Here is a 24,655-nt window from a genome sequence, read left to right as displayed (position 1 = left end):
TGGCAATAATTCTTTGAGAGGGAAAAAGAGGGTAATTGTTTATGGGGCACTTTTTCTAAATTTTAAGAAATACTGTCCCCTTAAAAATTATGGTGTCTTTTGAATATCTTTGCAAATAGGCATCAGTCTTTTGTTTCTTGAATTTGAGAGAGGAAAACACTGTTTTAGTTGTGAAATTGATTTTAGCAAGAGTCTGGCGTTTTTGTTGAGGACCATGTTCCATAAACTCAGTTTGAATTCTTTTTCTTTCTTGCTACTGCAGTGTCTTCAGGTGTATTTCTTCCTGAGAGAGCTGTGTGTCTCTTGGATTTGGAAGAAGGACATTTTGGAGGCAAATTGGTGGATCTCAGCTGCCTGGCAGTGTCAGGATTGTACTGATGTCTGCAGGCAGGGGCCTGTCATTGATATGTGACAGAGGGTCATCTTCTTGAACTGATTGAACTCAAGCAACTTTGTTGTATGGCTGTTTTCTGATCATTCTTTGTTTAATGGAGACACACTGCAGTAGTTTTTTCCCTCTTTATGTGGAAATCCTGCAGAATTTGTTGCAAATATGCAGCCTGTGGGATGTTAAGCTTGTTACCTGAAGTATCTTGGTATTTTGCCTAATTCTGGCATCCTCTGCTAGAATTAGGTCCTCTGCCCACCTGTCTTCCCACTTTTCTGCTTGCTGACTCCCTAGCTGACAACCTTTCATTTATATGAGTTACCAGTTAAAATAAATTCTTGGTACTGTTGGAGGTCAGTGACTGAAGTTTTATGATTCCTCAGCTTTCAAGTGTTTTCTTATAGCATACTCACTATTTCCTCCAAGTAGTCTTGGAGCAGGAATATAATTAGGCAGTTTTAAAGGCCTCTTGGAATTACACTATTGCATGTTTAAAACTACTGTGTGTCTGTTGTGTGAAAGATGCCATGATAAATGGATAGAACTCTGAATAAATAATAACTATATGTGCACCAAAAGCATTTGAGTAGTATAATGGCACTGGGGAATTTCAATCATGCCATTTTGTTGTAATCTTCCTAAAGGCAATATATGAGAAAGCGGCATTGTTCAGAGCTAAGCCAAGCTGGCAAGACAGGAAATCTTGTTTGCTGTATATACTTTTGTTTTTAAGGGAGAATACCCAATAATCTATTGTATCTTGACTGTTACCCTGTCTGCAGAAAGGGTTTAATCAGGGTATGAGACAAATGAAAAATTAACTTTTGTCTGATGTCCTTTGAAGATACTGAAATTCCACAGGAAAGCATAATTTTTTATTTTCTTCTTGCCCTACTGCCTGCCTTTTTTTTTTTTTTTACAAAACAAGCCCTTTTTAAAAAATACTATAATTATGCAGTCGAGTAATAAAGTTTGGTTAAGGATGGACATATGGAAAGATTACAGGAATTGTAAATTAAGTCCAGTGTGCATTTCAGATTGATGAAACTTAAAACTGCTATTGTGAAGTATTTACAACTCCAGGAAGAATGAATGAAAGTTGGAAAACATTTACTTGTGATTTTGAGAAGTTAAATCATATTGTTTAATCAAGAATATGAAGTGACATGTCTCTAATATCTGAGGCAGTCCACTGACAAAGAATTGGAACAGTGAAGATGATTATATGGAAGGACATGTATTTAGTTCTTACAAACAGTGTTTTCTTAACAGAAGCAGTGGAAGCCTTGTTTATCACTTGAGGCCTTTAGAAAGGATCAATCAATAGAGATTTAATTGTGTGAAGTTCAGTACCTAAATCTGATGATCTAGTTCCATGAGTAATTTAAATGAGCATCTGCCAGTATTGCTCTGAAAGAGGCTTGTGCCATTTTTCATGCGTTTTTCCTTTCCTTTGTGCTACCAAGAACATCTGTGTGGTTGTGAGGTGAACTGAATCTAGGAGCACATCCGGGTTAAAACTATTATTTTCCTGTTGTTGTAGTGGACAAGATCACACCTTGACCATTTCCTCTCTCTGGCTTCTTACACAGAGGTAGGCATGCCCAGCTGGTGAGGAAAGAGTTGTGCACTATTCTTTTGGCAATAGCACCAGCTTAAACTGGATCTATAGCAGGAGTATCTCAATCTATTCCTTTGTATTTCTTCCCCATTTCTATTAAATGTTAATGGAGAGCTCTTATCTAGTCTTCTCAGTTGTAAAAGCTGAAAATATTAAATGAGAATTGTTTGCCTGTGTTGCCTGCTGGGGCACATATAATTTGATTCTACACAGGGAAGTCCTAAATGTTGTCTTAACATACTTCTTAATGAATGCAGTATTTGGTACACACTGTTCGATGCTGCTCTACAGAAAGCCTGCTATTCATTTGGGAAAAAAATTGGTGAACTTTTCTTATGTGAGGACAGAGAGAAAATTATGTGCCACATATACTTCCAAAACCTTACATGTGGCAGTCTAAGATGCCTCCCAAATCTAGGGACAAGGTATAGAGAATTCAGAAAGATATTTATTTTATGTCCATTCTGCATGCTTATGCAGCCAAAGCTGTATTATTATAGCACTTGTTTTTGCCATAAAGTTTATGGAGTCTCTTCCTGCTAGCACTGGAGAACTGCTAGCAGGTGTCATACTGTGCCTTTCAGTAAAAGTGATGGAAATGAATTGATGGATGAGTGTGTAAGTGAAGAACATCTGAAAATAGATGAATAAGACTTCAAGCAAGGACTGAACCTCTAGCTCTTGGCAAAGTACATTGGCACTCTTGATCCTTCTCCACCCATCCAACTAAAATCTAAGATCGAGATATGGATCCAGCCTTGTACAGCAGGGAGAGTTTCTGAGGCCTTGGGAAGAGAGAGGAGCAAGCAGAGTTTGCTGTGCTGATGCAAGAATCAGTGAGCATCAACCACCAGAGATGAGCAGTCTGGAGAGGGTGTGTCAGGGTCCCAAGTGGACCAGGAAGGTAGTTTGTGGAGTAAAAAGCTGCTGATACCAGCAGGAAAGGCATTCTATTAGTTGTATTCACATGTTTGTAACAAGGAATGAAAACTTCTTCAAACAGAGGAAAGTTCATGTGAGGTGTAGCATTACATTTGTGATTGGTAGACACGTCAAAATGGTGCTTCATGGCATGTGCTCATGTATTCATGTGTTTTCAGCAGATTGTAAATGAATGCAGTTTTTTTTTAATAAGTTCTTCTGTATTATTTACAGTTGTATGTTTCAGATACTATATAAAGATATTGAAGAGAGGAGTAAATGTTGCAAAAAAGAAATCAAAGTATATACAAATGATGTTACGAATGATGACAAATGAGAAACCTTCAGAGATCTGGACTAGAAGCTTAGTAAGAACTGCTTTGCAGTGAAATGGTTACATTTTATTAAATTTGTGTTTTAGAGCAAAAGTGGAACATTCCTAAGTTGATGTTCCCACAGCAATGCCAGCATTTGCCTCTGATGGAGAAAAAGAAATAGTATGAAATATTTTTTAAAGCTTCTGCTCTATACACCCAATATTAAATCTCTTCAAGTGTTAACAAAAATTATTTGCTGTTAAAGTTGATTTGAATCAGTATTCATTGGTTATAATAGAGCAGTAACTCCAATTCTTTACAGATGTAAATGAGTGTAATTTGTATCCATTTACTTCTGCAAAGGATTTACCGTGTGCCTGTTACAAAATAAAGATAAAAATAATTGAGCATATTTTTACTCTTTGATTTGCAGGCGTGGCAATGGCAGATTCTGCACGGTAGAGTTCATGGCAAGTATTTGTCTAATATAAGCCAAGCAAGACACATACAAGCTTCAGGTAAATCAGTCTTTCTTAGTTGTGCTTCTTTGAAATAAAATATAAATGTTTATTCTTCAACATTTTTCAAATACCAAATTTCAGACCTACTCAGAATTTTGTATACAGTTCAATTCTGATCTTTCAAAATTGAGACACCTCAAAATTATTTTCTCCTAAAGCTAGCAGTAGATGCTGGAAACAGCCATGCACACTGCGTCCTCCTTTGGCATTTTAGGTGTGGTAGTACAGAATAGTGATTGCATTTGGGGATCTTTATGGGAGACCTGTAATAAATCTTTATTCTCTGTTTGCTTTTGAATCTATTCTCTTTAGTACAATCAGAAAAAAAAGTGTGTTAGTATCTTGAATTTTTAACTCAGAGCTATGCTAGCTCTGTGTGTGTAAACATTGCACAGAGGTGGTTTCCCCATTGAGATTTTTTTATCTTGCCTTTAAAGATAGGTAAGTTGAAAGTGCTAGTGTTTGAATCTTGTGGCTGAGATGGATGAGGTTGTTAAAGTTCAGCTAAAGTTCAGTTGCTTCTAGGAGTACGCTTAGTGGTTAAGCTGAAAATATTGTTTGTGTTCACTAAAACTCAATCACTAAAACTCAAGGCCAAACTCTGCTGTATGTGTTAGGTCTTCCTGTGGCATGTAGAGTCTCCATAAAGCAAAACATGAATGTGTGCTTTCTGACCTTCATTCAAATAGTAAATGAAATGTTGCTTTAGTTTGTACCTTCTCTATCTGCAACTCCTGGTATATTTTGAGAGTCCCTTAATACCATAATCTGGAGAGAGATAGCAAACTAAAGATAGCAAACTTTTGTTGGTGAGATTTTTTTGGATTTTATTAACAGACAAATTTTTTTGGAAATTTTTTTTGTGAAGTTGTTTATGAGGTTTTTAGCTGAGATGCAACTGTAACAATGTGATGATACCCCTGACTCTGATTAAATACATTCTGTCACTAGTTTTCAAAATTCCTTTTCACAAAGAAATACGATTACTATTTCTTTGTACATATTTGTCCATATTGTACAAGTAGACCAAAAACTTGCTATTCAGCCACATAGTTAATAATACAAGTTTTGTCTTCTAAGCCCCAGTCCCATGTTTTCAGCAGTAGATCATGGGATAGCTTTGTATTGTTAGAGTGTCTTTGACGCTTTCATTGTGGATTGTAAGACTTAATGATCAATCTTGGAGGTATTTGGGCTGTAATTGCTGACTAGACATGGAACAGACATTGCAAATATGATCAACATCCCAAATCTTAAGTATCTTATGATGTCCTGGTTAGAGTAACTTGAAGCATAGCATTTTAAATGTTTTCTTGTCTTTTCATCTTTATCTGCAGTGGTCCCAAAATGTGCACCTCTTCTATTCTTCATTCTGTTCTTCATGTTACATCTGAAGTTGAAAAAACTTACATTCTTATAGTAGAACATACTATCATGAGTAATTCAACTTGCTAACTATATAGTTTGTCTGCCACTCTCTATACCCTTTAGTATTTGCTGGCAGTGCTGAGAAAAACAGTATTTGACAGCTCTGTCTGCCAAAATAAATTGAGCAGTCACAGTGACTGAGCTGTGGCCTCACATTGAACAAGTAGCTTCTGGTGCTAAGAGGTTTGGGTGGTGTAAAGATTGCAGTAGAAGGGCACTTCTCAGATTCAAAAGTTCCTTCGCTGGTAGGGCTTTTATGGGGTAGAAGTTTCCCCTTGCTGTCTCTGTTGTGTGTTGCCTCATTAGTAAGGGTTGCTACAAAGTGACATTTCTGTGGGTTGTGGCCTGGGCTGTGCAGTGATTGAAACTTCCTCTGGTTTCTGTTGGACTCTCGGTTCATAATCTGTGTAGTGCACTTGCTCCGTCGCTCTTTGATGCATCCTTATCTCCCTCCTGTACTTCTTCCAAAGAAATAGTTCTTTCTGTATTTTCAAATTTTCATTATTGGTCACATGGATTCCTAAAAGTATGTAAATCTGCAGTGAGTCCAGACTGAGCCCTGATTTATGTGAGAGTCAGTTGACGCCAGGATGTATCTGAGGCTGACCTATGTGGTCTCTTTGATCTGTTGACCTCTTTAATTGCCAGTGGTAACCTTGACAATCCCATAAACATTAGTTCCTGGAAAGCATAATGAGAAATCAGAACTAACTGGTCTAGACAAAGTGCTGACTATGACAGTAATTTCATTGATCACGATCCATTAAATGATCTGGTATTCTCTTAGATGGTCCCGGGTGCGGGTGAGACAGAAGTTCTACCACTTAGTAGAAAAGCAGTATTACTGGATTTATTAGGCTCATATCCATTGTCTAGTACTTAGTGGACAGAGCCACTTACTTTCATTACCAGCTGCAGTTCTATTTATATTATATTGCATATCAAAAGTTACAACTGTTCATCAACAAGAGTATGTTTTGTCACCTTTAGATCTGGCAAGGCCATTAAATTTAAGCGTTAAACCTTTGTTTTCTGCATGGAATACTCAGGTAGTTCCTCCCAGCTTTGTGCAGTAGTTGAAATTGACAACTGTACTCAGCTGCAGAGCCTTAGTCAGGGAACAACTTCAGGAAAATTTTGATAGAGGCTGTGGTGAGACATCTGAATTTACCCCATTAATTATTTTGCTGGCAGCACTAAGTACACTCATGCAGCTATGAAAACACTTGGCTATCAGCATCAAATGCTGGCTGGGGAGAACCTACTTTGCACAAGAGCTTACTGCCCCATCAGTTAATTACAGAAGTGACCATGCTGCACGCATGGCCAGCAGCACCCAGCTGTATGTATGTATATACCTTAGTCTGAGGGATCCAAGACCCAGCTTTTCCTGAGAACAAACATGGTTGTCAGATTCTTTGGCCTTTGGGCCAGGTTTGTCTGATGTATAAACTTGGATAAATTATTCAGTGTATTTATGTTCTGCATGCAATTAAATAAACCATACTAAAACAATTTGTGATTTACTAGCACTCTCCCAGGCTCCACAGGTGGTTACAGATTTGCTGCTTGGTTTTTGAAGTTTTTATTGTCTTGGATTTTGCCTTTGATTCAGTGAAGTGTATTTTTTCCAAAGGAATCCAAGAGTTATGGGTTCCTCTGGGTATGTTAGCTGCACTTTTGGTTTCTTTGAAGTTTTTAAATTAATTCACTAGAGTGTTACAGTTACATGTGCAAAGTGAAGGCTTTCTTTTTAACATCAAAAAGTTGTTTGTATAGATATTCTTAAGTATTCACAAGATCAAGTAACTGTATATTTCAGTTTATCTGAAAGATGATTATCTAAGGAATATAACTTGGCATAAAAGCAAAAAAATTATGGTATGTGTTGTTTTAAAGACATTAGAAGTTAGACATGAAGAAGGTCTGTTAGCAGGAATCTAAGACCCTTTTTTTTTGGCCATAAACAGATATTTTGTAATTAAACTTCAGAACAGCAGAGGACTCTGGCTCCAGTGGAAGAACTGTCTTAAGGTAACGTTTGCCTCAATCACAAATTGGAGCTTCACAATCCAGGATGTTGTTGTGAAACAGAACAAAAATATGCAAAGTGTTCTCTGAACAATAGTCAGTTTTGAGTAATATTTTAGGAAAGAAAAATTCATAATTTTGAAAATACACATTTCAGATAACTGCATTATGTTTGTCAGGATTCATAGTTTGGGTTTTGTTTTCAACAAATATTATAAGGAAATTAATTTTGTTCTTGTGTTTAGGTTTCTTTATTCCTTTAGAGGCTTTAGTACTTTATTAAATAAATAGGAAGGATTTAGAAGAATTGAAATTTCTCAAGAGATCTCCCTTTGAAAAAGAGGGCATGAGTACATGTGATAAATAACCAAGTATATTACATGGCAAGTTAGAAGAGGATGTCGCTCGCTTATTCTTGCTTAATAAAAAAAAATGTAGAAAAAATGTTAAGTTAGGGGTCTGCAAAGCAGTCAAAATGTTGGAGCTCAGATAGCCTTGTATAATTCTGCTTGCTGGTGGATGCAGTTTTTAGTTTGGTAACTACAGATAAGTAGATTTGTATTTTCTGTAAAATACTGCTTGACTGACATGAGTATAGTTCTGCAAAATAACCCAGGAGGAGGCAGAGAAGAAATTATTTGAGGGAGGAAAAAAGTCGAGAAACTTAACAAATTAAGAATCCCAAATTTGTTTTTAAATACAGACTAGCTTGTGTTGAGCATATGTTACTGAGTTTGCAAAAAGAGAACTTTGAATCATGAAGTAGCATCCCCTAGATATGATGTGCTAGTACAGAAAATCTGTATGGTTCCTGGCTGATGATTTGCTTAAGATGTAGAAATAACATTTTTTCCTTGTGTTCAATTCTGTGTTCCCTAATTCAGTGCTTTTTGAGACATTTCCATTTATGCAGTCATACATTGGAGTTCCCCTCTGCAGGTTCATGGTCATCTGTTAGTGCTGCAGCTGTCAAAATAACATCATATAGGAGTTTAGGATTGTGGCTGCTGCTGTTGGTAGCTGCTACTGTTGTGACCGCAAAAAGGCCAGAGAGGTGGCATAAGTCCACTGAACTTTGCTAGGAAGCTCTAAGCCTTCTGTTTTCAGCCAGGTTGTGTTTGCAGTCCATTTTTGTGCACCCTTTCATTTACCCTATATATTTGAAATATACAGCTTTGGTTTTGATGCTATTGAGGGTTGTTACTACCTCATGATGACTTCTGTTATTAGAAATACGCTTACTTTCCCTGTCCTCAGTGCTTTACCAGGTAGAGTTCACATAATACTTGTTATTTTCTGATGTTAACTCTGGAGTCCTCAATGTGTGTTTTTCCTTATATTTTAGAGTGAAGACTGGAACAGCTGGACGGAGGTGCGTAGCTGCAGGTATGAACCAGCTAAAGTATGTATCCCTTAGTTGCATAGTAGAGCTTCCTTACAAAGATTTAGAGAGATGTTTTTACATTCAGTGATGAAAGCAGTCATTTTCCACTGCACTGAGCAGTGCTCCCTGAACCTTAAACTCTGCAGTTTCCTGCCTTTGTGCTGCCAAAGGGGGTTGGGAGTGTTAACAGTTCAGGGCTGTGAGTACTGAGTCAATAGACATCTTTAACTCCATCTGTAATTTAATAATTTTAGAAACATAACTGCAAAGTAGAAATGCATGTCTTCATAGTAATTTCTTGACCAGAACAAATCTGCAGTATTCTGTAGTACATGAAACCCTAAAGTTGAGTATTAGTGGAACAATTTCTGGACTGAGACAAATTTGATTATGGGCAGTAGAACGGGAACATAGTCTAGTATGAAAATGCATGGAATCAAATGTGAGGATCTTTTGGTGCAATTTTCTTCATGCTAGAAGTCCAGTAAGGCTGTAGTTTCATGTGACAGCTGAGACAATTGCCCCTTCTCAGTTTCCAGGTGAGAGTTTAGTGCTGTGTCCTTTGGTTATGTTTGGTTCTCATGGTAGCTTGCATTATAGACAGAGTCAGCTTGACAACCCTGTAAAAAGCTCTTCTGTGATCTAGTTGTTTCTCTGGTTTAGGAAGTTGGAACGATTTACTGTGTGGTCAGAGGAGTACAAAAGAATGTATTGGACTGTACTGTGCACCTCAAGAGTTTGAGTTCACTTCTGAGACAATTGACCTGTAACTGCTGTTTTAAGTAACACTATCAGTATCACCACAACTGAAATTTGGTGAATGTTTCTTCCCATGAATTACCTCTGCTATGGCAGAAATATTTAAGGTGTGTTTTGGTCTGTAGACAACTAGGGAGAATTGAGTTTTTATATTGTCTTGAGGAAAGAGTTGTTTTTTGCTATGGACAGACATTTGCTACTGTTTTCATAAATACATTGGGAAGGATTTGGTTATGACTATATCAGAAAGAAAAACAAATTTGTCTTTAAAGTGCAGGATATCCTGTCTCTCCATATATTACTCATCAGGGTAGAAAGATCTAAAGTTGGTTTAAGAAATCCAAGATCACCTTAATTGTCAAGTGATTTTTTAGAGAATTGGTGACTGACCTCTGTGTTTGGAAGTACCAGTTCGAGGACATTTGTCTCCAGGCATTGTGTGGGTTGCAAAACACTCAACTTCTTTTCTAATGACTGGTGCTCTGTACTTTGTGCTTCCTGCTCCTTTGCTGTCCATTAGGACCATACAGAAGAGTGGAAAGAGAGAATACTGATCATTATGTTTGTGTCTTTTTTCTGAAGAATTTGCATCTTTTGAGACAGACTAAACTGATTTGGCTGGCCTAGTTTTTCAGACTCATGGGATTCTCTACCCAGGTCCAGAATCAATATATTTGGATTACTTAAATAACAAAACAATCAGATATTTAAATAGCAAGATAATCACGAGTTTCTGGTTGATGAAAATAAGTCGCTTTGATTTGGTGCAAGATCCGTGGTGTCTCATCTTAAGAGCAAAGTTGAATTCATCTGCCTAAATGTGAATAAGAAAAGTGACCAAATGGAAGAGGATGGAGTCTTTTCTTGAACATCTAATAATGGTATATAAAATTGTTTGTATATGTTCCAGTTTGAAATGTCACATCATGGTTAACACTACAGAGATATGTATCAGAATATACAGAGATATACATCAGAATAAAACTGATGGCATTCTGCTTCTGGTCTGGTACAGAGATTAAAAATAAGGAGGACTCAGCTTTGCTTTATGATAAGGAGTCAATTCTACCTCTGTATTGACTCATACACACATTTACCATGCTGAAACATGTCTGTGTTCAAATAAAATTTCTGCATATGAGATATGAGCCTCTTCCAAAATGGAAATCTTTGGCATGGAGATAAAAATGGGCATTAAAAGATTGTAGATTGTGATCTTAAGAGTCTTCTCCAACCTTAAAGATTCCATGACTAGAGTCTAGACAGAGACTAGACTCATGACATGATGCCATAACAGAGTTCAACCATTAACCTAACACTGCCAAGTCTGTCACTAAAACTATCCCTAAGCCCCACATCTGCACATTTTCCAAGTACTTCCAGGGATGGAGATTGTAACACTTCTCTGGGCAGCCTGTTCCAATACTTGACAGCCCTTTCAGTGAAGAAATTCTTCCTAATATCCAATCTAAACTTCTTCTGGTGTGACTTGAGGCCATTTTGTCTGGTTTTGTTACTTGAGAGAAAAGACTGACCCCACCTCAGTACAACATCCTTTTAGGTAGTTGTAAAGAGTAGTCTCCCTTCATCCTCCTTTTCTCCAGGCTGAACAACCCCAGCTCATTCAAGTTCCCCCTGTAAGACTTGTGCTTCAGACCCTTCACCAGCTCCATTGCCCTTTTCTGGATGTGCTCCAGCCTCTCAGTGTCCTTGTAGTGAGGGGCCTAAAACTGGGCACAGCTCTTGAGGTGTGGCCTCACCAGTGCCAAGTACAGGGAGACATCACTGCCCTGGTCCTGCTGGCCACACTGTTACTGATAGAGGCCAGGATGCCATTGGCCTTCTTGGCCACCTGGGCACTGCTGTCAGCCAACCTTCCTAGGCCCTGCTCTGCTGGGCAGCCTTCCAGCCCTGCTTCTCCCAGCCTGTAGCACTGCATGGGGTTGTTGTGACCCAAGGGCGGGACCTGACACTGGGCCTTGTTGAGCTGCACACAGTTGGCCTCAGTCTGTGGATCCAGCCTACCCTGATCTCTCTGCAGAGCTTTCCTCTCGTCTGGCAGATCAGCACTGCCACACAGCTTGGTGTTGCCTGCACACTTGCTGAGAATGCACTTGATCCCTTCACTCAGATCATTGATAAAGAGATTAAACAGGACTCCAGCTGAGCCCTGGAGATCACCACTGGTGACCAACCATCAGCTGGATGTAACTGCAGTCACCACCACTCTCTGGGCCCAGCACTCCAGCCAGCTTTTACCCAGCAAAGAGTACACCCATTCACATCATGGAAATTCACCTTGTCCAGGAGGATGCTGTGGGAAACAGAGTCAAAGGCTTCACTGAAGTTCAGATAGATAACATCACAAGCCTTTCCCTCATCCACTCAGCAGCTCAGCTTGACATAGGAGATCAGGTTGGTCAAGCAGGACCTGCCTTTCAGAAACCCCTGCTGGCTGGGCCTGATCCCCTGCTTGTTCCGTGCATGTTGTGTAATGGCACTCAGGATGATCAGCTCCATGACCTTCCCCATCCCAGAGGTCAGGATCACAGGCCTGTGGTTCCCCAGATCCTCCTTTCAACCCTTCATGTAAATGGAGTGTAACATTTGCTAACTTCCAGTCAACTGGACCCTCCCAGTCAACTGAGAGCCCCTGTCTAGGCTACGTTTCAACTTTCTTTGGGTAACATGCAACAAAAAGCTTTCCTTTGGATAAAATGAAATGAGAGAGATACTACTACAAAAGTACTACTATTTTTGTAGTATAATATTAACTGATTCTTGTTTGTATCTGGTGCTATTCATAAGAACAATTTGAGATTAAAGGACTCCTCAAAACAGCTTGTCCAACTGTTCTGGTGGCCGCAAAGGACACTGAAACTTGAGACTTGCTGCTTTTAGTCCAAAAGGTCTCTTGAAACTCAATAGAAGAAAAAAAAGACTATCAGAAAAAATTTTAGAAGTGTCTAAGTGCTATTCTAAGACATTTCAGTAAGGAGAATAATAATTTGTAGTTTGTTCCTTTGATTTAAGATAACATATTACATTTCTTGAATAAAAAAAAAAGTTACTCTGGCCAGTTCTTACTTTAAGGTTTTAGTTTACATGTGCACAAAATGTGTTGCTTGCCATAAACTTAAAAGTGTTTTTTGATTCAGAGGTTCTCGTCCTCCAGGTTAATATAAATAATATAAAAATATAATATTGTAGATTATATTGTCTTGGAATTGTACAGCTGGTTCTGTCGTTCCCCCTGGGTCCAATATGCAACCACACAGCCTTCTCTGTGTAAATGTAGTTGCTTTGCCTGCTGTAATGCTTTATGGCATGTTTGGCTTGAGGACAAGCAGACTGTTGAGAGCTTTCCAAGAATGACTGGCTTTCCAGGTCCTTACTAGAGGAATAACTTCTGGCTCTGTTTCAGTGTCAGAAGACTGTCCTAAAATGTGTAGATTTAAGAGTCCTTAAAAATCTGGTGAATACTGTAGAGATTGCAAAATGGTTTTTTTCAGTATATCTTTTTGACTAAGTACAGAGCTTCAGATTCATGTCATACAGGAGAGGACAGGAAAATGCAGGAGTATCTGAAACCAGATTTGTAGGTACTGTGTTTGTATTGACAAGGTAAAAAAAATTGAAGCAAAGTTTTCTGTTCCATAGAATGCTTGCAGGATTGTTTCTTGCGCAAAAAGATGGCCAGGAGTTTACCTTTGGCTATATCCATCTTAAAAAGAAAAAAACCAAAACCAAACCAAACTCGGAGGCAACATTTAGGAGAGAGAAAGAGGGCAGAGACACGCTTAAGTGGAATCTGTACCTTGCCTACAGCACAAGATTGCTTCCAAGCATTATATTCTCATTTTCTTGCAGTAAAGATTTGAGCATTGAAGTGCAAGTGTGGTATGCCCTCTGTATTTCTGTGTCTTGGGATCTGAATTCAGTCAATAAACAAAAACAAAGAGTGCAAGGGGAAAACTGAAACCTTGCCACTGCCTGAAATGTTTCATCCTGTCCCCTGTCCTTCCACAGGGTAGAAATGTGTGTCCTCTCCTCTTATACTCGTTTCCTGCTTTGTCTCCTGTGTCATACAGCTGCCTTCATTTCCTCTTACTATTGTTGTGACCAAGCCACTTTTCCTACTTTCTCAAGAAGTATTTTCTGTCTGCAGTGCCAAAGTGTCTACAGGTCTTTCTGATATCTCTTAGTTATTTAAGGTTTCCATAGTTTTTTGTCTCTTGCGAAGTGTAAGAATTTTTATGTTCTAGCAATGTGATTAGAAAAATTCAAAATGCTTCTCAAAATCAAACAACTGGAATGTTTGGGTATGTTTAAAAAAATACAAATTTAAAGTGATATTTTCTTTACATACCTTACTGTAGGGCTTAAGCAGTACCTGAAATAGACATTTCACATCTACTTATTTTAAAAAACCAACAAAACAAACCAGAATCTAGAGGTAAGGATAAAGAGCTCTAATTTTTTAAATTGTTTCCATTATTCTTGTCTTTAGTATACTAGAACTAGTATACCAGAATGAGAGGAAGAAACCTATACATGTCTGCTTTAAAAGCAATTGCCATGGGATACATCAATGCTTTTTCCTAATATCAATTATTAATTGTAAAATGTCTTGCAAAGAGGGTTAAGCATGTGCTGTTTGCTCCTTGTCAGTGATTTGACAAAATTAATTTTTCTAAGGAACCTGCATTAAGGCTTGTTGTTATCTCTTCTACAGGTATTGGTGCTTTAAGGGGTTGTCCTGCATTAATTGCTTCAGATTTATTATTTGGTCTTTTAGCAGTTTGTTTGTTTGTATGCTTTGTGTCTGGTACCTTTAAATACAGCGTCTTCTCAGCCAGACTTTTATTGTCTTTTTTGCATCACAGTAAGTTTTCCTGTGTCCTGTGCTTTAGTTTTAAATTCACAACTACGAATTGCATTCACAACTCTCTCTGCGTTCCCGTAGTCTGAAAAAGACACGGAAATCTGCAAAATAAACAAAATGTATCAGGGAAAGACAGAAATGTAACATAAATTTCAGATCACTGTTCTGAAGGTAACAATTGAAAACTTTAATTACAAAATTTAAGCTAGCAAAAGAAAATCTATTACAATATAAGGTAAAGAAAACAATCCAGGTACCTCTTCTTATACTTCTATGAAGATGAATGTACATATGTAATATATCGTTGGGGAATGGCTATATGGAGATAGTTTCCTAGAAACTTCAGATTCTCTTTGGTGTTTAATTGTCTTAATTTGAAGATTTTACTTACATATAGGCATATTTTTCCCCTATTTCACTGTGCTAATGTATTAGTCTACTGTCCTAGTGCTGTACAATACTCTCCTGGAAAACAGGGTGAGTGCATACTGTGTGCCTTTGGAAAAATCCACATATACTAACTGAAGTTTTTTATCACTCTGTACATCGCACTATAGCAGACTGAGGTATTTGAAATTCTTTGGAGTTTTTTTATGTAAAAAAAAAAAATAGATACAGGTTCTGGAAGGAATAATTGGATATACCTCAAGGTAATGCTGTGAAGGCTGTCAGCTTTCATACTCCATATTGACAATAGGGTAATGAGAAATTTTATGGTCAGAGATGGATGTTTTAGGTCCCTGTCAGGAGGCAGTCTCATGGCCAGGCTATTCCATTTTTCTCTCTTTGGTAATGCCTGTGCAAGCCTTCGTAGCATCATCACTGAAGCAGCAGACACAGCTGCAGCAGGTCAAGCATTGGGTTAGCAACCTCATGCTGCTGTGTTAGCTCTCAGCTGTGCTCTAAGAAAGTAAAACTCAGGGTAGCATCATGCAGCTGTTCTGTCCTGGAGAAGCAGATCATTGTCTGCAGAGCTGTGGGCTGCTCACATCGCAGAATTCCAATAGCCACAGCCCCATCAGGATATTCACAGCACAATCCTGCATCCCCTCACAGGCAAGCAGGTGAAGAGGCAGTGTATCAGGAGAGAGGAAAAGTTTGTAGGCCACTGCCTTAAACTTTGTGGACTTGATATATGTGTATAAGAGGGTCCTAAGACTGGTAATTCAGCTTCTTCCGAGTTCTCGTTAGACGTGCTGCCAGTAGCAGCCACTGGCAGAGCAGGACTCAGTTGCAGTTTGGGGTGGGTTTTTTTTGTTTCTCAAATTTGAACAGATGTTGTAACCTGTTTCCTGGTAGATAAGCTCTCGTATTGCAGAGCTGCTGTCTGCCATTTGGTGTAAGTTGTCCTCGGGAGTGAGCCAGATATTGAGTATATCACAGATTGAATTTGTTCATAAGTGGTGGGGTGGCATAGTGAAAGCAGTTGCAAGGCATTACAAAAAGAAAGGAAAGTGTATATACTGGTTGCTGTCTATGCTGTCACATTTCCTCAAGTCCAGAGGTGTGGGGTTTGGGTTTTTTGGTTGTGTAGTTTGTGGTGTTGGGGGAGCTCTTTAGGAGGATTTAGTGTTACTTACTAAAGCAATTGAATATAGTGCAGTGGTTTTAATGAGCATTTACATCATATGTGCACAGTTCAGTTCTTGAGTAGCTTTTAACAGGACAACTCTTTTTTTTTTTTACATAGTTTGGTTTGTTTTGTCCTAATGCAAATGCATAGGCAAATTCCCACTCTTTGGTATGATCTAGGCCTATCATTGCCATTCACAGAGATTCTGTGTGAAGTGTATGTTGTATAGCAGGAAGAACAGATAATCATATGTATTTGAGGAGGCCCATAAACAATTTGAGACAAAAATGTACCTGTATGTGTTTCTTGTCTGTCTTTTTATCAGCTTCACTGTTTAGAATTAATTAGAATAACAAATTTCCTCACTTCAGTGCAAAGTTTCATCTCCTTTTTCAAGGAAAAAAAAATCCCTAACTTTTCAAAATAAATTTTATATAATTTACTGCTACAATTTTTCTTTACTATCAAAAAAGGTGTGTTTAGCTGCTGTTTCATTTTTCTCTTTCTAAGAGTACTTAGGCAGAGAAAGCCTCATTCTGCAAACCAGAAGACTGGGTGACTTGCTGTTTCATCTGCTGGCAGAGAGCTGGGAGTCCTGGGGATTCTTCAGTCAGACAAAAGTTCATAATTCATTCCTTTTGAGCTTTCACAGAGTTAATTAAAGTAGAAGCTACAGGACTTCATTCACAAGCCAGGGAAGTAGGTCAGGAATGTATTGATGTACCTCAAATATTTTTCCCCAGAAATATTTTGAGGAAGGCGGGGGGGGGGGGGGGGGGTGGGGTGGGGAAAGCTTATAGTAGGATCTATTTTTAGAATTAAATTTATTTACCTGATTTGTAAAAATTCATCTGCATCTACATCTCATTTATCTGCTCTCAGATAAATGCATAAGAGGGAGCACCACAAAACTTTGGTATTTCCAAGGTAGAGGCAGTTGTCTTCCCCTCCTATCCCTTTTCTCCATCTTCTGGGAACTTCTACCAAAGTTTACATCAATAAAATGTTTTTCAGTTAATTTAATCTGAATTGTAGGCAGCCCAAAAACTTCATGTATTTTGATGGTAAATTCAATATTCTCAATGTGTCAGGTTTGTGTACCCACAGTGCATAACAGTCAAAGAGATTGGCAGAGGAAGAAACTGCAGTTTTTGGCAACTAGGTGAGGGGCTTTTTGTACCCAGTGAGGCATGGGGAGACAGTTTGGATTTCAACATAAGCAGAAAACATTCTGACCACATGCTTACACGATCAACAATGAAACAACAAAATATTGACAAGCAACTGCTGTATTTTGATGCATGTAACGTAGAGGCTATCAGTGTAAAAACAAAACTGCAATTCAGCAGCACTGTAAGAATCTGGATATGCACAGATAATACAAGGGGAAGTTTATTCTAGGACCTGTCTCCTTCAGAGCTTCACAGTGTCTGATTTCCCCATAGCCTACATCCTTTCCCATAGCTTGCTCTCACCATGCCAGTAGTCCCTCAGCATCAGATTTGTGTATGCTATCTGAATACAGAATGTATAAAATAAAAGGTGGTATTATCTTATAGCTTTCAGAGTTAATTACTCATTAAAACTAGGCTTTCTTAGGAAAGAAAATATGATAGAGGATTTTCAGTTTTATGGTGAATTTTCAGGATTTTTTTTGCCCTAGGATGTGATGTTATTCTGTAAATTTAAAAAGCAAAAAACTTTCGACGTTTGTACTCTGCAGTCTCTGAGGAGCACATATGACACATTCTGCAGCATCATCTAGGGCTTCAGAAGTGTAAAAATTGAGATCTAATGTGTAGTACATAGAAGTTTTTTAATGTTCATATTGTCAGATGAGCACAGCATTTAAATGTGTAGCTACAATCCATGGAGCTTGGAATTTCAGACATTGTTTCTGTTATCCTTTGAATAGAAACAATCAAAGAATGGATCTGGAAGCCAGCAGGAATTTGACATCTGAGCAAAAAATAAGTGTGTTTAGCTCCCTTATTTTTCATTCTTTGTGAGAAATGGTTAGGATAACTTTTGCGTTTTTCTAATTTTAAAGAAACACTTTTTCCTCATTTAATTCTTATTTCTGTGCAGTAGTGAAATACCATGTTTTTCCACTCCTTTTGATATTTTCACAAGTGAAGTCTGTAAGTCTTTTAATTTCACTAGCTTGAAGCCTTCAGCTAAATAACACTAAACCAAACCCGCTTGTACACTGTTTTGTCACTGAAGTTGCCATCATTACTTCAGAAGTATGGCACCAGGGACACTGAGTCTTGGCTAACGTATCTTCAGGTATTTATTCACCATTCTAGTATTAATTCTTCCTTTCCAACAAATTGTGCCTATAGCATTGCAGTTTTGTCTTAATGGAACAAGAAGATAGGACCTTGATTTTGAGGAGCAGAGGGAAACGGTGGGCATAGAATCAAATTGTAATGGTGTAGTGATTTTCTTCAGTAAATCAATCTCAGTAACATTTTAAAAACCCATTTTCTAGACAATGTGTTGCCAGCATTGTCTTTCATGGAACCTACAGTGAGCATGGCAGCTGGGGCATTTTACTGGCTGATGTAAAATGCTTAAGATGAGTGAAAGACCAGAAGGATTGAGTTCTGGTCTTCCTGGATAGGGCCAGAATTTACAGTGTTGGTCTATAGATTCATCTCACATAGGAATCACCCTGTAATCTGTTGTTCTAATCATATAAACCTGAAAAGTTTTTCTCTGCAGTCTCATTTTAGACAAATGCATGAAATGGGCTCTAGGATAATTTTAACATTTGAATATTATTAATATGATGGACTTTACTCAACATGGCATTTTTCAAGTGGGAAGCCTGTAATATGTGTCTAAAGGTAGACAGAACAATTTCATTTATTGAAAGCTGAAAAATTGATCTGTACTCCCTAATGCCTATTTGCATGTTCTTAACAATGGTGCTTAGCAGATAGCTTACACTTTTTTCTTTAAAGAGAATGCTTTCTTGCATTTATCACATAGTAAGAGCATGCATGAAGTAGTTACTGTTGAACATCTGATGTGTGAGAAATGTATGTCCTCTCTTATTTTGCAGTGTATGCATATCTCTTTGTATTACAAGGCCTAGCTCCTTTAAATTAACCTCACTGCTGGCAAAAGATAAGAAAGGTTCTCTTTTAGAAATTTTTTTCAGGGGTTGGAAACATTATTTATGAAAAAAACCAATTGACATCCTGTAACTGTGCAAGCTTAAATAAAGCTATGTATACTGGCCAGTCAGAATAACTGCAAGTACCTATTGCAGCCATTGACAGAAGAGAAAGATGTGATCACAGCTGCTCCAGCATGCAGTCCTTGATGCTCTGAGAGGTTATTTTGTGGTTATAACAACCATATATAAGGGTTGCTAGTCTCATGTTAGACTCCAATTAACCATTCCTCCTGAGTGCTCCAACACACTCAGCTGCCTCTGCAGCACTCACTCCACTCAGTCAAATATTTCTGCATTTCACAGTGTATCCAGTTTTATCCACATTATCTCCCCATTAGTTTGGGTATTGGAGATTTAACAAGAAGCCTGCATTGCATATGTAAATGCATCTCACAGTTCCTTGATCAACTTGCTATGTCTGTTTTTATGATGAAGCAGCTGAGGTGTTCTGATCAGTGTTATAAAATGGTTTTCAGTAAATCACGGAGTTTTTTCCCTTTCTTGGTCATTTATAGACTCTCTATATCTGGATTTTTAGACAAAGTATTGTTTCCAGAACAATGTATGTTTTACTTCTATAAAAGGATTCGGTTTTGATGTTCTGTGGTTGTTAAGGAATTTTTGAATAATCTGAGCTTTGATTTTTCTGGCAGATTTGGAGAAAAATTGTAGTTGGCATTTTGTGCCATAGAAGTTGAGAGTGTCAGTAGTAGAGCACAAGGGGAAGAGAGTGAAATCAGCTATTAAAAATGTTTATGGTAAAGAAACCTCTTGACTTCACACCTTAGTATTGCTGATTTGGAAAGTGCTTGTCTGAACTTCAAGGCCTTGGCCTGCCATTTTGGGAGACAAGGAGTTAGTTGGGGGTGGAAAGACTGGAGTTTGTATTCTTTCTGCTCTGTTACCCATTGCTATCTTCATGGATCTGACACTCTGTTTATCTGACAGTGCACTCAGTACTGCTTCGCCAGGGAAAATTGCACAAAACAAGCCTAGTGCATCAGCATTTTCATTGTGTATTAAGCTGAGCCTCCCTTCACATGGTCGCATCCCCTTTTTAATCTGGGATTCCATGTCCCTTTCCCAGTCCAGCCTGTTTCTGTGGTGTCTATTGCTGGTCTCCCTGAGCTTCTGTTTCTGTGGTTTGAGTGTTTTTTGTGTGGCTGAGTGTTAAGACCTGCAGGACTTTTGGAAGTGGTGTTGTTAGGGGGTTAGGCAGTACATTGATTTAGTGTTAGGAGTTTGTCAGAGACTGAGGTGATGGCCGCGTTCAAGTTGGATTTCCTCCCAGAGATGATGGTGGACCATTGCTCCTTGAATGCAAGCCCTGTGTAAGTATTTCCTCTTCATATCTAAGTTCTAACTAAAATGATAGCTGGAATTGCTGTCTCAAGCCCCTGCTGTCTGTTGGGACAGAGGGGGACAGGAAGGAGAGATAGGACAGCCTGCAGTTTGTTTTCTTGAAGAAATCCTAGTGGTCATGGAAGATTGATGTTGGTTTCAAGATGGGGGGAAAATGGTCTGATAATTGTGGAGATAAGGACTAAGGAGGAATAAAGCTGTTTGATGACACTGTTTATTGTATGCTACAGGTACTGATATCATAACATAGATTGTTGAAATCACTTGTGGGAAGAACTGTTTCTGTTCTTCCCTATTAATGACTCCAGACTAAACCTTTTAATTAGGAGTAAAATATTCCTTGAATACTGTTGAGGTCATATTAAGAGTTGCCCAGCTAACAGGAGCCATCTTGCACTCTTGAAGCTACCAATGGAAGGCAGGGCTGAAAACTATTATTGGATAGGGTAAACAATTTCCAATTGTTCTTAACTGAAATGAAAAGAGGCAGTTTACATGTTTGTAAAGGGTGTTGTTTCCCTTGGCTATTTGGAGAGGTGCTGACCCTTTCTGAGTGGAAAGGTGAAGAGGAGTGAAAGCATTTATGATTATTCTCTTCCCTTCTAGTAAGAAGCTTTGTTGTTCTAGAAGTCTGTTCATACAACTATAAAATTATGAGCTTTCCCTAACATCTCTTTTTTCCTTAGGCTCTGAACAGCAGTGTATTGGTGGGGAAAAACACTAAACAGTACTGGGCTTGGATTTTTTTAAAATTCTTTTCAGGGGGGAATACGATTTCAGATGGACAGTGAGGAATACTGTTTACCATCGTGCAGTTAAAAAGCCATTCAAACTGTCTTCAAAGGAACAAAGCAGAGATGAAGAGAACTGACTGCTTTTGAAGAAGACCACCTTCAGCAAAGAGTTTGGGGGTGGGGGGAATCATTGTATAGGTGCTGTTCCACTCCCCATGTCCTTTCTAGATTATGCAGGGGTTGGTCAGCAGTTTTAACCAGCTAATCACTATAGCTGCAATAGGGTGTTGTTATAGTCAGACTTCTGCAGGGAGAGGTGTTCTGGTGTACCAGGCTGGGGCTACTGATAACAGACATCACACTGCACTTAACAAATAATGAGGAGTCAATGCAGGGAGCAGTGTAGGACTAGTCAACTGGCTGGGTGGAGCATAACACAACTTTTATTAATAGGGTGTAAACTGCTCATATGGCTAGACAGAATGCCTTGGAACCTATTGAGGATTCCCATACTCAAAACTTCCGTGTTGTTGTAGTCTAAGAAGTTACTTTTTTTTTTTCCTCTGTTAGAGCCCTGACATTATTGAACCTGATTCAGTCTGTGACTAACTGTATTGTCCAATCCCAGCTTTTTCATGTACAATTTTAGCCTCGTTTTTTGCCAGTTATTGTTGAAAGCTCCCTAGTTTCACAAAGAAGTACTTCCTTGTAAACCTTTAAAGAAACTTACCATTGGATCAGTTTATTCTGTTTCTCTGTTTTAAGATGAATCTTCACCTTGATAAACAGTTACAATTAGTCGCATGTAAAAATGTAGTCATAACATTCTCTCATTTTCGGTGATTATTGATAACTTTGGTAGATTGTAGGTAGACTGAGCTTAGGTTCCTTTCAGTTCTGGTTTCCTTTTACATGGCTGAGCTAGTGTTAGTTTTCAGTTATCTCAGCAGATTTATATCCTGAATCCCAGATGTTGACTGCATTATGGGACAGAGTTTTAAACAGCTGTGTAGAGTGTGTTTCATTTCAAAGTACATAGCTTGCCAGTAAATGTGAGTGTACTCTGGTATGCATACTGGGAATGTGCAAGAGTTCCTTTTTATATGTATATTTTCATCATACACATTTATATATTTGTAGAAAATTAATTTTTTTTTTTAATTTTGCCGTAAGCATGCTTTTGTTTAGAATTTGTAGGAAGATATAAACCAGAAATTTTTTTGCTTTTCTTAGTGCAAAGAAAATGAATGGCACACTGGATCACCCAGACCAACCTGATCTAGATGCTATCAAAATGTTTGTGGGTCAAGTCCCACGGAGCTGGTGTGAGAAGGATCTCAGAGAACTTTTTGAACAGTATGGTGCTGTCTATGAAATCAATGTCTTGCGGGACAGGAGCCAAAACCCTCCTCAAAGCAAAGGTGAGAACTTCTGTACTTCTCTTGTGAGACCTGGGATTTCAGCCACTTTCACGTAGTTGCAGTCTTAGCTGTGTGCTTATTCAAACAGCCCTTTAGAGCTCTGTGTGACCACATATGCATGCAAGCCCAGACTTTATAAAGCCTTTAAGTGTGTTTGTCTAATTATACTTGAACTGTGATCCAGCCATTAGCTGAGCTCAGAAAAATCATGATTTTTTTTAGAGCTCAGCAGTGATGGAGATGCTTGAGGAGTACGAATTATAATTGCACAGCAGAACATCCAATAATACTGTGTTGCTCCCGAGCATCACTGTGATTATGTCATATGATCAAAATTTGGCTGAATGGGACACAGTATCAGATGAATATGAAATTGGGGTTTTAGTCATTCGTGTTAATCGAATACTTGTAAACATTAAATTCTTACTAAATTTTGTGCCTGCATTTGCCGTTTGGTTATATGCAATAATTCCTATGAAGGTAGGTAGGGTTTTGGTACAAGAAAATAATTGAGTTTGAAAATGAAGTAGCCAACAGATATATCTGCTTGTTTTAATGGTGTGGTAGGGATGTTGGGTCAGTTCCGAACATATTCTATTTTATTACACTTGGAAATCTTTCTTAAATTGTCACAAACGGTAGCACCTACCTGTTTCAGCACCTAACCTCTTCTTCTTATCATACATTTTGCATTGGAAGGATGAAGTAGGGCTTGCAATTTCTGTACAGCGCTCCAAGATTGGGTGTTCATTCCTGGCTAATATTTTGTTTCAATTGCAGGGTGCTGTTTTGTTACATTTTATACCCGTAAAGCTGCACTAGAAGCACAGAATGCTCTTCACAACATGAAGATCCTCCCAGGGGTAAGAGCAGAGCCCTGCTTTCTTCACAACTGTCTTGTTTCTCTGAGCTCCAGCACCACTGAAGCACAAACACATTATGTTGCCCTAAAATAATGTTGTAAAAAACCTATTCAAATGATCAGAGTTATGAGACGTATATAATAACAGAACTTATGGGAATTTTGGAGTATATAAAAGAATGATATGGCAGTGAAGTGGGTGGAAATGACTTTTATAATACTCTGAGGAGGAATGATGACATATAATTAGGAAAGCCTTTTCTTGGAATTTTGTAATGTTACATATGCACCTCTCTTGAGGCAATTTAGCCTATAATTTCTTTCTTTCACAATTGTTATGGGATGTATTTCATATAGTATGAAGTGGATGTATCTGGGATTAAATAATCTTTTTACATTTTAGATGCACCATCCTATCCAGATGAAACCAGCTGACAGCGAAAAGAGTAATGGTAAGCTTTACTAAAGTCCCAGTTTGGTGTCATCCTTTGGGTTAGTCAGGAAACTTGAGGATTTCCCTTTTGCTTAACAGCTCTTGATGAAGACTTGAATTGGAGGCCTGGTTTTTTAAAAGAAATAAAGTGAAATCAGAAAGGTGTGTTTTAAATAATAGGTAGTGTGAGTGATGTCTCTCAAATTCCATGACTCAGAGTATCTCTCCTGCTGCTGCTTGTGGTAGAACCATGTTGTCAGTTAGGGAAACATCCAGTGAGTTCTTCTTTGTACTAAGGTGGTTTAAATCTTTGTTGGGGACATGGGCAGTGGGATTGAGTGCATCCTCAGCAAGCTTATGGGTGATGTCAAGCTGAGTGCTGTGGTTGAGGGAAAGGAAGCAATCCAGAGGAGCCTTGACAGACTGGAGGGGTGGGCCTGTGTTGACCTTATGAAGTTCAGCAAGGCCAAGGTGCTGCAAACATGGATACAGGCTGAGTGATAAGTGGATTGAGAGCAGCCCCAAGAAGGACTTGGTGGCTAAAAAATAGATATAAAGATGCAGTGTGCACTTGCAGCACAGAAAACCAGTCACATCCTGGGCTGTAGCTAAAGGAGGCATAACAGGTTGAGGGAGTGATTCTCCCTCTGCTGTTGTAAGACCCCATCTATTGTACTGCATCCAGCTCTGAGGCCCCCAGCATAAGACATGGACCTGGGAAGCATGTTCAGGGAAGGGCCATCAAGATATCATAGGGACGGACACCTCCCCTATGAGGACAGGCTGAGAGAGTTGGGGTTGTTCCACCTAGAGAAGAGAAGGCTCCAG

The 24,655-nt window shown here is 38.6% G+C and overlaps 1 protein-coding gene across 18 annotated transcripts in view; it reads left to right on the top strand.

Annotated features, from left to right (window-relative positions):
• Positions 1-24,655, top strand: part of CELF1 (CUGBP Elav-like family member 1) — a 58,917-nt gene that overhangs the window by 8,060 nt on the left and 26,202 nt on the right. For 2 of the 18 annotated variants that reach the window (XM_071427540.1, XM_071427539.1), the window contains exons 2-6: positions 7,167-7,230; positions 8,573-8,613; positions 22,345-22,532; positions 23,313-23,395; positions 23,798-23,846. In XM_071427540.1, the coding sequence (XP_071283641.1) occupies positions 22,355-22,532; positions 23,313-23,395; positions 23,798-23,846 (310 nt within the window). In that variant the 5' untranslated portion in view covers positions 7,167-7,230; positions 8,573-8,613; positions 22,345-22,354. Of the gene's footprint in view, positions 1-3,680; positions 3,766-7,166; positions 7,231-8,572; positions 8,630-19,653; positions 20,347-22,344; positions 22,533-23,312; positions 23,396-23,797; positions 23,847-24,655 lie in introns of those variants that run through there. The other 16 variants (XM_071427538.1, XM_071427541.1, XM_071427532.1 and 13 more) reach the window with 14 other exon arrangements.

Source organism: Agelaius tricolor, unplaced genomic scaffold (assembly GCF_023055355.1).
Source record: "Agelaius tricolor isolate 1412-34295 unplaced genomic scaffold, bAgeTri1.0.p SCAF_5, whole genome shotgun sequence".
NCBI lineage: Eukaryota > Metazoa > Chordata > Aves > Passeriformes > Icteridae > Agelaius > Agelaius tricolor.
This window is presented reverse-complemented; position numbering and strand designations above follow the sequence as displayed.